The sequence below is a fragment of the Bos taurus genome, chromosome 2, assembly GCF_002263795.3.
Source record: "Bos taurus isolate L1 Dominette 01449 registration number 42190680 breed Hereford chromosome 2, ARS-UCD2.0, whole genome shotgun sequence".
In the NCBI taxonomy this organism is placed as follows: domain Eukaryota; kingdom Metazoa; phylum Chordata; class Mammalia; order Artiodactyla; family Bovidae; genus Bos; species Bos taurus.
In genome coordinates this window covers 79,925,964-79,939,150 of record NC_037329.1, presented here as the reverse complement: position 1 = coordinate 79,939,150, position 13,187 = coordinate 79,925,964, and the positions used below count along the sequence as shown (strand labels likewise).

Sequence of the window (13,187 nt, the reverse complement as noted above, 5' to 3'; positions counted from 1 at the left end):
ATGTTGGGAGTCACCCTTGACTCTTCTCTGTCTTTCATCTCACACATATCAACGCATCAGCAAATCTTATTGCATCCCCTTTCAAAATATACTTCTCATTCCACTGCCGCCATCTGGTTCAAAAGCCACTATTGACTCTGGGTTAGCACACAACTGTGCGCTCCCCTGAGTTATGAATGTGTATCCCCCTCCCTCAAATCCATATGTTGAAGCCCCAGTGTGACGGTATTTGGAGGTGGGGGCCTTTAAAAGGCAGTTAGATTTAGATGTGGTGGTGAGGCTGGAGTCCCCATAATGGGACCAATACCCTTAAAAAGGGATGAAGACACCAAAGCTCACATTTGCTCACTCCTTCTCTCTGCCATGTGAGGACACAGTAAGTAGGCAGGTGTCTGTATATAAGGAAGAGGGCCCTCAGCACAAATTCCACTATGTTGGCACTCTAATCTCAGCCTTCCAGCCTCAAGAACTGTGAAAAATAACTGTTTTTGTTTAAAGAGAATACAGTATTCTGTTAAAGCAGCCAAAGTGACTAAGACACCCTCTGTCCCTTACATTCTGCTGTCTATACTGCAGCCAGAATGACCCCTTACAAGGCAGATCATACCACCTGTGCTCACAACTCTCCAGCTATTTCTCAGCTCACTCAACCCCTCTGCCCTGAACACTATGGGTCCCCCTTACTCTGCTCTACTTTCTTCTCTGTCCATTGCACTTATCACCTGCTAGCTTGCTATATGAATTTTCTAGGTCTACTGCTTTGTCTGGCTCCTCCTGACAAAATTTTAAGCTCCACAAAGGCAGGGATCTTTGTGTGTTTAGTTTACTCTGTACCCCTAGTGCCTAAAACAATGCCTAGAATATAATACGACAGGATAATAGCCTGAAAAATAAAATTTTTGTTTCCACTTATACAAGATTCTGAAGACTTTAAAAACTCCCTTCTAGACATTATGTTTCACCCACCTGAGCCACATTCAGTGTAGTTGAAACTTTCTCTTGCTTGGCCTCAACTGTTCGGAAGCTGAAAGCTCGCTCTAGAACTGACTGGTCAATGCCGGTCAGCTCGCAAATTTCTTTTAACTCTGTTGTAGGGGGAATGGTCACAAAGAGTTACTGCATATCTGCTGCTAATAATCAATCACTTTCAAGGCTTACAGCGTTCTTTCTAAATCATTTTCAAATCAATCAGTGTAAAATATATAAATTAAAAGACTTCAGACTGAGCTGTAATTACATTTCTGCTCGGTTTCACTAGAAAGTTTTTTCAACTCAAAGTAAGTTTTACTTTCTACATTAAAAACTGGGCAGAAGTTCAAAGTCAGTTTTTCTCAACAGGGCCCATCCTCCACTGACTTACCATTTTTATCTTTGATCTTGCTTTCATCTAAGCCATTCACTCGCGATTCAGGCTTGAACTCAATGTTCCCCAGCTTCAACACCGCAGCCACCACCTCCAACACAGACTCAGCTTCATGGTCCATGAAACCCACAATCTGCATGGCATTCTAGGGGAGAAAAAGCAACTGTTTTCTGTCTGAAGTTCTCTATTATTTAAAAAAAAATAAATCATAAAACAGACTCGCCTCTGAAAAAAAATCAAAAAGACAAAGTGTCCCAGAGTAAACTTTCCAAAAGGCAAAACTAACATCATATGGAAAAATCTGAACGAACTTGTGGCCAACCTAACAATGAATGAACTGAATTAGCACCAATGAGGGGCTCTATCTTGCTCAGTGGTTTCAAATTCTGATTCAAGGAGCCCTGGGGTATTTCACGGGCTGTGGCAAAGAGGAAGATAGAGGGAGAGAAGGTGGAGAGCTGAGCCCTCGGTTCCCACTCCAATTCCAACCACAGCAGCTCTGTGTGTGTGTGTGTGTGTGTGTGTGTGCGTGCATGTGTGTGTCAGCAGCTGTGTGTGTGTGTGTTTTCATACTGGTGTTCTGCTGCTAGAAACAAAACCAAGCAAAAAACCTTACGTAATCCCCTACCAAAAAACCTCCTCATTTATTTTACATATGAGAAAAACTGTGGTTTGCAAAGGTGAAGTGCTCAATTCCAGGAACTATGGGTAATAAGGAACATTCGTCCAGTCATAAATTTTTATTGTGTGCCAATGATTTGCCAAGCAAAGTAATCACAGAACTGGTCCCAAACTTAAAATCATGACCAGGGATCAACAGGCTTCCATATGAGGCTGTTCAGACAACTTAGAAAAAATGATACTCTCAAGAAACGTTTTCTTTTTGGAGAACAGCCCAGTTTGCTTGCTTACTTATTTACTTCCCCCCACCCCAGTCAATCTACCTATTTATTTATAATGACTAGGTTACACAGCAATGGGAGTACTATAAGATTTATCATTCTAGAAATTTCAAACATACACAAGTCTAGAGAGCAGGAAAAGAACCACATGTTATATTCACTCACCCCTAAAGATGAACTGATTCCAATCTTATTTTATCTATAATCCAGCCTATGCCCACCCCTGCCACTATTGCAGCTGTATCATCTGGATGTAAATAACAGTTAGCAGGATCATTTCCTAATAGAAGCAACTTTCCAAGTGCCTCAGAAACATAGAAAGCAGAATTTAATTTAAAATGATTTTTTTTTCTAATGAACACAAATGCTAATTATTCTGTTTTATGGAAGATTTTTCAAAAACTATATATAAACATGACTTTCTGTCTGAAAAATAGATTTGACTTAACATGATTGTAGGACAGTTTTCAAATGTGGAAATTAACTACTGAGCATTGGTTATAAATACATTTGGAATTTCAGTACAATATAAAAAGTCAAACCCCAAAATAGATAAGAAAGCTCCTTTTGATAAACAGTAAAATTGCATGCTCCAATAAAGCCTGGCCTTCTCAATACCGTATGACTATTGAGCTAGTAAAATATCAAACTAATAAAAATACAATAAATACTATAATTATAAAACCTTTGGGAGCATGAGTTAGGAATCAAAGAAAAGTCCAAACTTTAACAATTCTGATTGAGCAATATAACATTACCCATTTTAAAGAGTAATAAAAGTATTACATCTTACCCTAACGGTTCTGAAATTTGCTGCATCATCCACTCCATTAACTTTGGCCGAGTCCAGACTCAGGTAGTTATATCTGCTGAAATCCCGCTCAAGTTTAAGCTTATCTATTGAATCACACATATGAGTTGATAAGTTACTTCAATAAATCTAATCATCTTTAACATCTCATTCCTTTAACCCTTCAGATAAAAGACTTTCATACTATGCATTGAACCAAAAGAACAGAAATAAATGGTATCAACTCAAATATATCAGTAATAGTATTTGTCCAAAATCACCTTTATCATGTGTACATATTTCAAACTTTTTTTTTTTTGCAGGCCCTTTCCATATTTGGATTATTTATCTTCAATGAGCTGTTTCCTTATAACATATGATGTCTGCCTAGTGATTCTCCCACTGTTGGACACTTGGATTTTCTCCAGTTTGTTATAATAAATAAAAGCCAGTGATAAATGTCTTCACACAAAATATTCTTTGGATTCTTTTGAATGATTCCATTGGGATGTAATCCAAAAAGTGGTGTGCCTGGGCAGCAAAGTCTGATCATTTTATGACTTCTTCTGCTTTGCCAACTAGTCCCCCAGGAAAAAGTCCTCACTTTGAAGTGATACTCAGAAGCTCTAGATAGATTGATCAGTCCTGACAACTCTGCTAGCTTTATCCTCTTCAATAACTTTAGCTAATAACATGTGTAGGGGCTACTTCAGTGCTGCTTCAATTTACATTTGTGGATAATTAACATCTACTTCTGCTTTATTGACTATGCCAAAGCCTTTGACTGTGAGGATCACAACAAACTGTGGAAAATTCTTCAAGAGATGAGAATACCAGACCACCTGACCTACCTCCTGAGAAATCTGTATGCAGGTCAGGAAGCAACAGTTAGAACTGGACATGGATCAACAGGTTCCAAATTAGAAAAGGAATATGTCAGGGCTGTATACTGTCATCCTGCCTATTTAACTTATATGCAGAGTACATCATGAGAAATGCCAGGCTGGATGAAGCACAAGCTGGAATCAAGATTGCCAGGAGAAATTCAATAACTTCAGATACACAGATGACACCACCCTTATGGCAGAAAGTGAAGAAGGACTAAAGAACCTCTTGATGAAAGTAAAAAAGGAGAATGAAAAAGTTGGCTTAAAACTCAACATTCAGAAAACTAAGATCATGACATCCTGTCCCATCACTTCATGGCAAATAGATGGGGAAACAGTGGAAACAGTGACAAACTTCATTTTTTGGGGCTCCAAAATCACTGCAGATGGTGACTGCAGCCATGAAATTAAAAGATGCTTGCTCCTTGGAAGAAAAGTTATGACCAACCTAGACAGCATATTAAAAAGCAGAGACATTACTTTGTCAACAAAGGTCCAACTAGTCAAGGCTATGGTTTTTCTAGTAATCACGTATGGATGTGAGAGTTGGACTGTGAAGATGGCTGAGTGCCGAAGAATTGATGCTTTTGAACTGTGGTGCTGGAGAAGACTCTTGAGAGAGTCCCTTGGACTGCACGGAGATCCAACCAGTCCATCCTAAAGGAAATCCGTCCTGAACAGTCATTGAACGGACTGATACTGAAGCTGAAACTCCAATACTTTGGCCACCTGATGTGAAGAACTGACTCACTGGAAAAGACCCTGGTGCTGGGAAAGACTGAAGGTGGGAGGAGAAGGGGATGACAGAGGATGAGATGGTTGGATGGCATCACCAACTCAATGGACTTGAGTTTAAGTAAACTCCAGGAGTTGGTGATAGACAGGGAGGCCTGGCGTGCTGCTGTCCACAGGATCGCAAAGCATCGGACATGACTGAGTGACTGAACTGAACTGAGTATGAGGGTAATTTTTTCCCCAAGTGTGTTGATTTTCCATAGCTCTTTTTGTTTAAACTATTTGTTCAAAACTTTTCATCACTTAGTTACTGACTACTGGATACTCTCCTGATGGACTTATAATAATTCTCTAAAATATCTAAAGGTCATATTTTTATCTCTTGTATCAGTTGCAAATGTCTTTTCCACTATTTTTAAATTGTCACTGAGTAGTATGTTTTTATATGATTATACTCATCTACTGCTCCCTGCTAACTTCTCTCCAAGTGGACTAATTATATTCTTCCATTTTTTTTTAATAGATAATGAGCCTCTCCCCCAATTTTTAGCTCTTTTAGCAACCCATCTGAAACACAAATTATAGTCTTCCATTTTATTTTTTTTTAATTGATAATGAGTCCCTCCCCCAACTTTTAGCTCTTTTAGCAATGCATCTGAGACACGTTCCAGTACCTGGTGAGGTACTACAGAGACAGATACCAAAGACTGTAAGGCGGTAGAAGCCAACCCATCGTGTTCTTCCCTTCAAGTGGAATTATGGAAAAATTTTAAGAGAAAAAGAGGAAAATCATAAGGGACACTTCTTCTTTGGATGCTGCAATAGTAAAAATTAAATTAAAACACAAAAACAGGGACTTACTGAGAAGCTCTTCAGAGGCACCAGAAAGCAGCTGATAAAACACATGGAAGTTTCTTTCGCCTCTTGGCTGCTTAACAACTCGAGATTTCTCTAAAAGATCTAAAGAGAAAAAGAATCAAAAGCATAATACAGCATTAATCTCACTTTCAAATACACTGTGCTTCTTTCTCTTCCCCCTCAACTTTCTTTTTCATTTTCTGTTTTGTACTAATAAAGTAATAACGGAAGCTACATTTTCAGTTCTACTTTCAGGAAGAAGCACAACTCTAACTAGAACCACTAAATTAAACAAACCAGCTTCCGGGTGAACAATAGTGAATATGCAAAATAAGTTTAACAATACAATCAACAAGCTGATTAAAGACAACACAGCTTTTATAATAATATTCTCTTGATTTTATATATGATGACACTGCATGCATGCTAAGTTGCTTCAGTCGTGTCCAACTCCTTGCAATCCTATGGACTGTAGCCTGCCAGGCTCCTCTGTCCATGGGATTCTCCAGCCATGAATACCAGAGTGGTTTGCCATCCCCTCCAGGGGATCTTTCCATCCAGGGATCAAACCCAAGTTTCCTGCATCTCCTGCATCGGCAGGAGGGTTCTTTACTACTAGTGCAACCTGATGACATTAGGTTCTTCAATATGTAGTATTACAAGTCCAAGTAAGGAAATGCAGCCATTCAGTTAAGAATTCACTGAAGAGTTATAATGATAACAAATTAAATATTTTTGATATTTTATGCTAAGTGCTTTATAGACATTATGTCATTGAATCCTCATCATTTTGTAAGGTATAACTTCACAGATGAAAAAACTGATAGTTCAAGTGCTTAAGAAAGATTTGAAATCAAGCCATCTGACCCCAGTGCTACCTGGCATAAGAGAAGCAAACCTCTTTGATCTCTTGAAGTCTTAAAGAATGAAAGATGGTTCTCATTTAATGGAATCTGGTGTTATCTGACAGTATACTTTCATTGATGCTGGATAATTTTTTCATGCTGTAATTTACATATTATCAAATGTTCAGGAAGGGAGGGAGGCAGACAGGGAGAAAGGAAGGGATGAATACCAGCAAGCCAACCAGAAAGGCACCACTGTGGCAGAAACAGAGAGTGGCAAAGTACAACTGCAGAGAATATTCCTACCTAGAGTCCTGTTTATCACTGACCACCAATATAAAAGAGGGTCTGGATTCTGTGGTCAAAGGCCAAATTTACTTATAAAATTATGCATCAGTGATCCCATTATTGAGCACTAATTCTAGAGAACAGACACATTCGATTTACCATCAGACTGAAATCTAAACATTATCCAAAAAATTAGTAAAGGAGAGTACAGTGTGCAATTTCACAGGGACTTTTCCCTAAACTTCTTAACTCATATTTCTGGAAACCTTACCAGCACAAGAGGAGGAGTTTAGGGAGAGTTAAAAAGTGTTGATTCAGTGAACAGGGACGTCCTAGGGTGCTCCAAATACATGAGGCCGTTTGTAAGAATGAAGAGATAGGTTAAGAGGATACATAAAGTTGACAGAAAGAACAAAAACATGTAAATACAAAAATTATTAAGAATAAGATGCTGCAGAGATTTCACCTTCAGCTCTTACTTGACTTGGACAACTGCAAATGCCCTCAAATCACAGATGGAGAGTAATGAAGACTTCATATTTAGCCAAAAAAACTGAAACTGAAAAGCACAAGTGACATAAAACTCAAAAAAGGATTGTTTAATAGTCATCATGTCTAAGGACTAAACATTTCAATCAATAAATACTGACATCCAAGGCAGCAGACAGAATAAACAAAACAGGTAAGGATAAAAGTATATGATGGCACTCATCATGGACCAAGCTCCTCTGGGGTCCTAAGAGTACCAGCACAGTTTTAGAAGAAAGAACTCAGTGCCTGGGCAGAGTCTTCACTGAGACACTGCTGCTGCTGCTAAGTCTCTTCAGTCATGTCCAACTCTGTGCGACCCCAGAGACGGCAGCCCACCAGGCTCCCCTGTCCCTGGGATTCTCCAGGCAAGAACACTGGAGTGGGTTGCCATTTCCTTCTCCAATGCATGAAAGTGAAAAGTGAAGTGAAGTCGTTCAGTCGTGTCCAACTCTTAGCGACCCAATGGACTACAGCCTACCAGGCTGCTCCGTCCATGGGATTTTCCAGGCAAGAGTACTGGAGTGGGGTGCCATTGCCTTCTCCGCATTGAGACACTAACTAATCCTAATTCCTCAAGCCTAGAAGAAAGTAACTACATGAAAAACAGAAACAAATGCTCCAGTTTACTTCATCCTTTCATGAAGCTCACTTACTGCTCACCCACCATATGACAGAATTACCTGGGATGAGCCCAGCACCGACTACACACCTGAAGACCTTCTTCCTCTGGACCTACAACTGTCACACCTACAACTGTCTCAATCACTCTCACCACTCAAACCAAGGGCAGCAGCTTTGTCTAAGGTGGGCTGCCAACACCCTTGACAGAGACAGCAGAAGGTGGGGATGAGAAAGGCAGAATGACCATGTGTCCTTCACCTGTGAAAGCCTGCAAAACCCAGGCTCTCCCCATAGCACCAAGAATCCCACTATGCTGCCCTCGCCTCACAGGGCACCTCAATGATGATGACGAACAACTGTTCAGAGCCACTCACCCAGTTACACTCCACAAGCAAACTGAACTACTTACTTCAAGACACGAAATCAACTTCAGAGCCCGTGACAGGGACACGCTGTGCAACAGCAACACGGCCAGCCTCATGTTTGGCACATTTGAACACATGCTCACACACAATGGGGAGCTTAGAAACAGTGATGGTTGTATGATTCAGCAGATAACAGTCACCAAGTTAATGAATGATATCCGCTTATGCAGTGTGGAAAGGAATGCTGGCCAGTATACTCCTTGTACCACACATCCTGATATAATCAGTGATCACTATCACATTCAAATCTGAAACATAATACAACCTGAGTTTAAAAGAAAAAGTGCAGGAGGGGAAGTACAAGGAAACTTTCACTGACCTTTTGCTCCGCATTCAATACTTTTCATTTATTATCATACCTCCTCTGAAGTTGATTTTACAAGCCCCATATTGTAGATGAGAAAACGAGGCAACACATTGTTACTAAGCGACAGAACCAGAATGCAAAGCTTTAGGAGACTAAGGTATCCTGCTTATGCGCTTTATAATTTTCTTTCAAACAGAATGCTAAATCCATAAACACTTGGAAAGGCTGAGACTATTCTTCACAAAAAATGTTTGACTTCACCTAAACAACCTGATCACAAAGTGAGAGCCTTTTACTACAAAGCAGTTAAGGGTTTTACCACGTAAAATGCTATGTCGATTATCCCAGAGCTTATTTCTTTATGACTTTTCTTTAAGTTATAAGCTTCGAGGCAGAAAAGTAATCAGGAAAATGTTTGCTCCCAAATAATTTACTAGTGCCTAAAGCCATTCCCTATTCTATTTTTTAAATGTGCGTGCACCAACATAACCTAACAGCATGAAGCCATATCAAATAATTACTCAAATAAATTCAATTCACTCTAAGGACTTGCCACCTGAACATTTAAATTTATTTAAGTATGACCCTGACTTAAGGCAAAGCAAAACACTGCCACGGCCTCCTCTTTTGTTTTAGATGCTTCTGCTACCACTGCTAACAAGACTGCAGCTCTGCTAACAACTTAATAAAAAGGAGTACAGGATACACCAGATATTTAATAGAGAAGACAGTAAAATAATCTCCATATATTCCATATATTCCAGTGAAGCTACATTCCTCCCTCAAGACATAAATCTAAGTTCATATTAAATTTGATATAAGTGAAAGTGTTCATCACTCAGTTGTGTCTGACTCTTTACGACCCCATGGACCATCGCCCACCAGGCTCTTCTGTCCATGGGATTTCCCAGGCAAGAATACTGGAGTGGGTAGCCAATCCCTTCTCCAGCGAATCTTCCTAACTCAGGGATCAAATTCATGTCTCCTGCTCTGCAGGCAGATTCTTTACTGTCTGAGCCACTAGGGAAGCCCATTTGATATCTGATATAAATTTAAGTTTAAAGGGAAGAAAGAAACCTATGAAGACATTCTAAAGGGGAAAAGCAATGGGAAGGGACAAAGAAATTCTGGAATCAGAACTTCCCCCCTGACTCCACCATGACACTGACACCTGACTATTAACAGCACCAGACCAACTGAGGGGCTTTCTTAGTTTTGACTAATTACTTGCTAGTTCATAGCTGATACATGTGCCTGGCACTGAGACAACCTCCCTAAGGCACAAGAAATGAAAGAAGTAAAATGTCCATGTTTGCACCTGTTAAAAAAGAAAGTCTTTTAATAAGCCAAGGAATAAAAGAACAAGTAGTGGTTTCAAAGAAGAAAAAATTTCGCATTACTTGGAGTATAACAGTTAAAGGATTAGATAGCAGGATCAAAGTTTCTTTACTTGACATATAATCTCTCTTCCTGGACAGAAAAGAAAAAGAAATGGTCCAAGATCTTGATTAAAGCTTATAGAAGAATCAGCTTTGCCTGTTTTGCTTGTAAGGCAGGAATGACAATGAGCCCTGCTCCTCTCCACAGATACACACTAGAAAAAAGTGAGTGGCACTGAGGACTTCCCAGGTGGCACAGTGGTAAAGAATCTGCCTGCCAATGGAGGAGACACAAGAGACACAGGTTCAATCCCTGGGTCAGGAAGATCCCCTGGAATAGGAAATGGCAACCCACTCCACTATTCTTGCCTGGAAAATTCCATGGGCAGAGAAGCCTGGTGGGCTACAGACCATATGGTCACAAAGAGTCGGACACGACAGAGCAAATGCAAGTGCATGCACGCACACACGTGCACAAACACACACACACACACACACAAACACACACACACGGCTTTTTCAATGGATCTATGTCCCTTCCCTAATGCGAAATGATACAGTTAGCAGTAATTAAGGACCTGCCACCTAAGTAACAACATTTATCTCCATATGGACTCTGCTGCCTTGGATCACCATCCCTGAAGAAAAAATGTCAAATAACCAGTGATTTACTGGGCATAACTGATGGTAATTTCAATGAAAAACTTGGATTATGAACAAATGTTTGTTCATACATTGGGGTATATATTCTAAAATCAACTCTACAGTGTATTTTTGGAAATATAAAACATTACCCTCAAGATTGACAATTAGGAAGTTTCACTAAAGACAAGCTTTAAAGTAAAAAAGATGGGGCAAATATCTTCTTACAAATCACTCCCTGTGCCCATGTATTATACTAAAAGAAAGCAGACATGGGTGCTCACTCCAGGGCTCTCTTTCAGCCCGGGTCTCACACAGACCTCTGTGTGGCTACATGTCCCAGACTTTGCAAGCCCTCAAACACCTGGTATGACAGTTTTTTCCCATATCTCCACCTCCACGCAGCATTTTCATTTTTAAGAAATCAGCTTAAAGTTCTAACTCAAAAGTCAGAATCCTAAAGTGATAAATCAGTACCAAAGATAGCTGGACATGTTGAATTAAAAGTTGTGAAAGGGCTCTCAGTGTCTACACATAAAAAACCAATTTGGGGTTTGAAACCCTAAGAAAATGTGCCTTATTATCTACCTGATTAACTATGGGTTTTTTGCTAGAATCTGGTTCCATATATATAGCACTTATGCATTTTCACCACGGATTTTTTTCTAATACAAATTTAAAATTTATCTAATAACTGAAAAATTACTCATGTGTCTATGTATCGGAATCTAAAATTTGATGCCCAACCCTGAAATAAAATTAATGAAATATCTAGTCCACAATATCTTATTATTACACACACTATTCTAATAAATCCCAATTCATTTCTTAATCTGAGGTTAATTTAGACATATGTGAACATCTGGTTTCTTCTTTAGTATTGTATGTAGTCTTATTTCATGATAAACATGCAGTCTTTTCTTTTCATGGTAAACATATTTTTATATAAGAAAGAATACCAAAGTAAAAATGAGACAAAGCATCTACTTTTATATAAAGCCATCCATTACAGAGGAACAGAACTGCTCTCTGAAATTTCAGCTTTATTGCTACAGATACTTCACAACCAATGGTGGATTATTTCTGTCTTCTGGAGGGGTATTAAATGTCAAAGTGCTAAAAAAGCCCAGCCTTGAATTATAAACTAGGTGATGTACTGCCTCAGTACATCAAATTTTGATGAATTTTGACTCTAAAGAAGACAGATTACAAACAGACCCTATTTATTTATAAAAACAGACCTTGAATAGTCACTAGCTGTTGAGAACTGATTCATGTACAGGAAAGTCCCCAATTCCACCTCAATACATAACACACACACACAGACACACACACAGACACACACACACACACACAGACACAGACACACACACACACACCCACCCACCCACCCACCAAAAACAAAGCAGATTCAAGTTTCCTTTAGGAAGTGTTGTAACAAGCAGTTCTGCTCCCAGTCACCCACTCATCATCAATTAAGCCAAAGGTATAATGTAAAAGGAAGAAAAAAAGCTATAAACCTCAAACAACTTAAAAAGAGTAAAATTATATTCCATATGCTACAAAATGGCATGAGTGCGCCATACATATGGACTAAACAGCAAGCCATGAGATAGCACATAAATTAATTGCATCAAAAATTCAAAAGAAATGTAAAAGAAAAGGAATTCAAAGCAATTCCTTCTACCCATCCCCCTCATCTTTCTAGTAAGTAAGGTGGGCATTTATTCCTGCTTTCTGAGTCCATGTGGAAGGATTTTCTGCAATTAACTCCCCAGCCCAGGAGACCCTGACTCACTCCTCCGCTTGGCAGGAGGAAATACTCCTCTGAGCAGTGAAGTTTGGAGAAGAAATGGGCATGTGTGTACAGCTCAGTCCTCTGGTTCCCCACACTGTGCACATTCCGCTCCACTCCCCAGGGGCTGCTCAGTGTGGTCAATACCTGCCCACCTGCCAGAGGACTACTAGCACCCCTCTTGGTGATAAACCAAATCACTTTCTTCAACCTTGCCTCTACAGTAATAAAGCTGCTTTCTCTCCAGCTTGATTCCTATGCCTATTTCTCATGCGTTTCCAAACTGTGTGGGGAAAGCACATTACTTATTAGACTTCTGTCTTAGTTATTTACTTTCCACTGCATAGCAAAGGTCCCAAAACCTACCAGCTTAGACCAATATCATTTATTAACTCATGAGTCTGAGAGTTAGCTTTGTAGTTCTTCTGATCTAACCCAGGTTGGCTGGCAGCTGGCTGACCTAAGATGCTCTCAACTCATACGTCTGCTGGTTCATTCCATGCGTCTCTCATCATCCAGCTGACTCACCCAGGTTCATACACATGAAGGTGATGAGACAGTTCCCCAGAGAAGCAAGAGAGGACAAGTCCCAGCACAGAACCAATTTTCAAGTTTGTCAGTGCACCATATTTGTGAGTTGTTCCACTGACCAAAACAAATCTCACAGCCAAGCCTTATGTCATGAGAGAAGGGACTACTGCAGAGGGTGGATCCAAGCTGAAACACTGTTGTGGCCATTTCTGTAAACAATCCATTGGGTTTAGGCTTTTTAAAATAAAATGGTCACCGATTCTTTCCACATTCTTCCCACTGAGAGGT

The 13,187-nt window shown here is 39.7% G+C and overlaps 1 protein-coding gene across 8 annotated transcripts in view; it reads right to left on the bottom strand.

Annotated features, from left to right (window-relative positions):
• MYO1B (myosin IB) overlaps nucleotides 1-13,187 on the bottom strand; it is a 199,208-nt gene that overhangs the window by 55,636 nt on the left and 130,385 nt on the right. For all 8 annotated transcript variants that reach the window (XM_024976322.2, NM_001102199.1, XM_059875676.1 and 5 more), the window contains 4 exon segments: nucleotides 5,539-5,637; nucleotides 3,059-3,162; nucleotides 1,361-1,508; nucleotides 967-1,085 (listed from right to left, as the gene is read on the bottom strand). In XM_024976322.2, coding sequence (XP_024832090.1) covers nucleotides 967-1,085; nucleotides 1,361-1,508; nucleotides 3,059-3,162; nucleotides 5,539-5,637 — 470 coding nt within the window.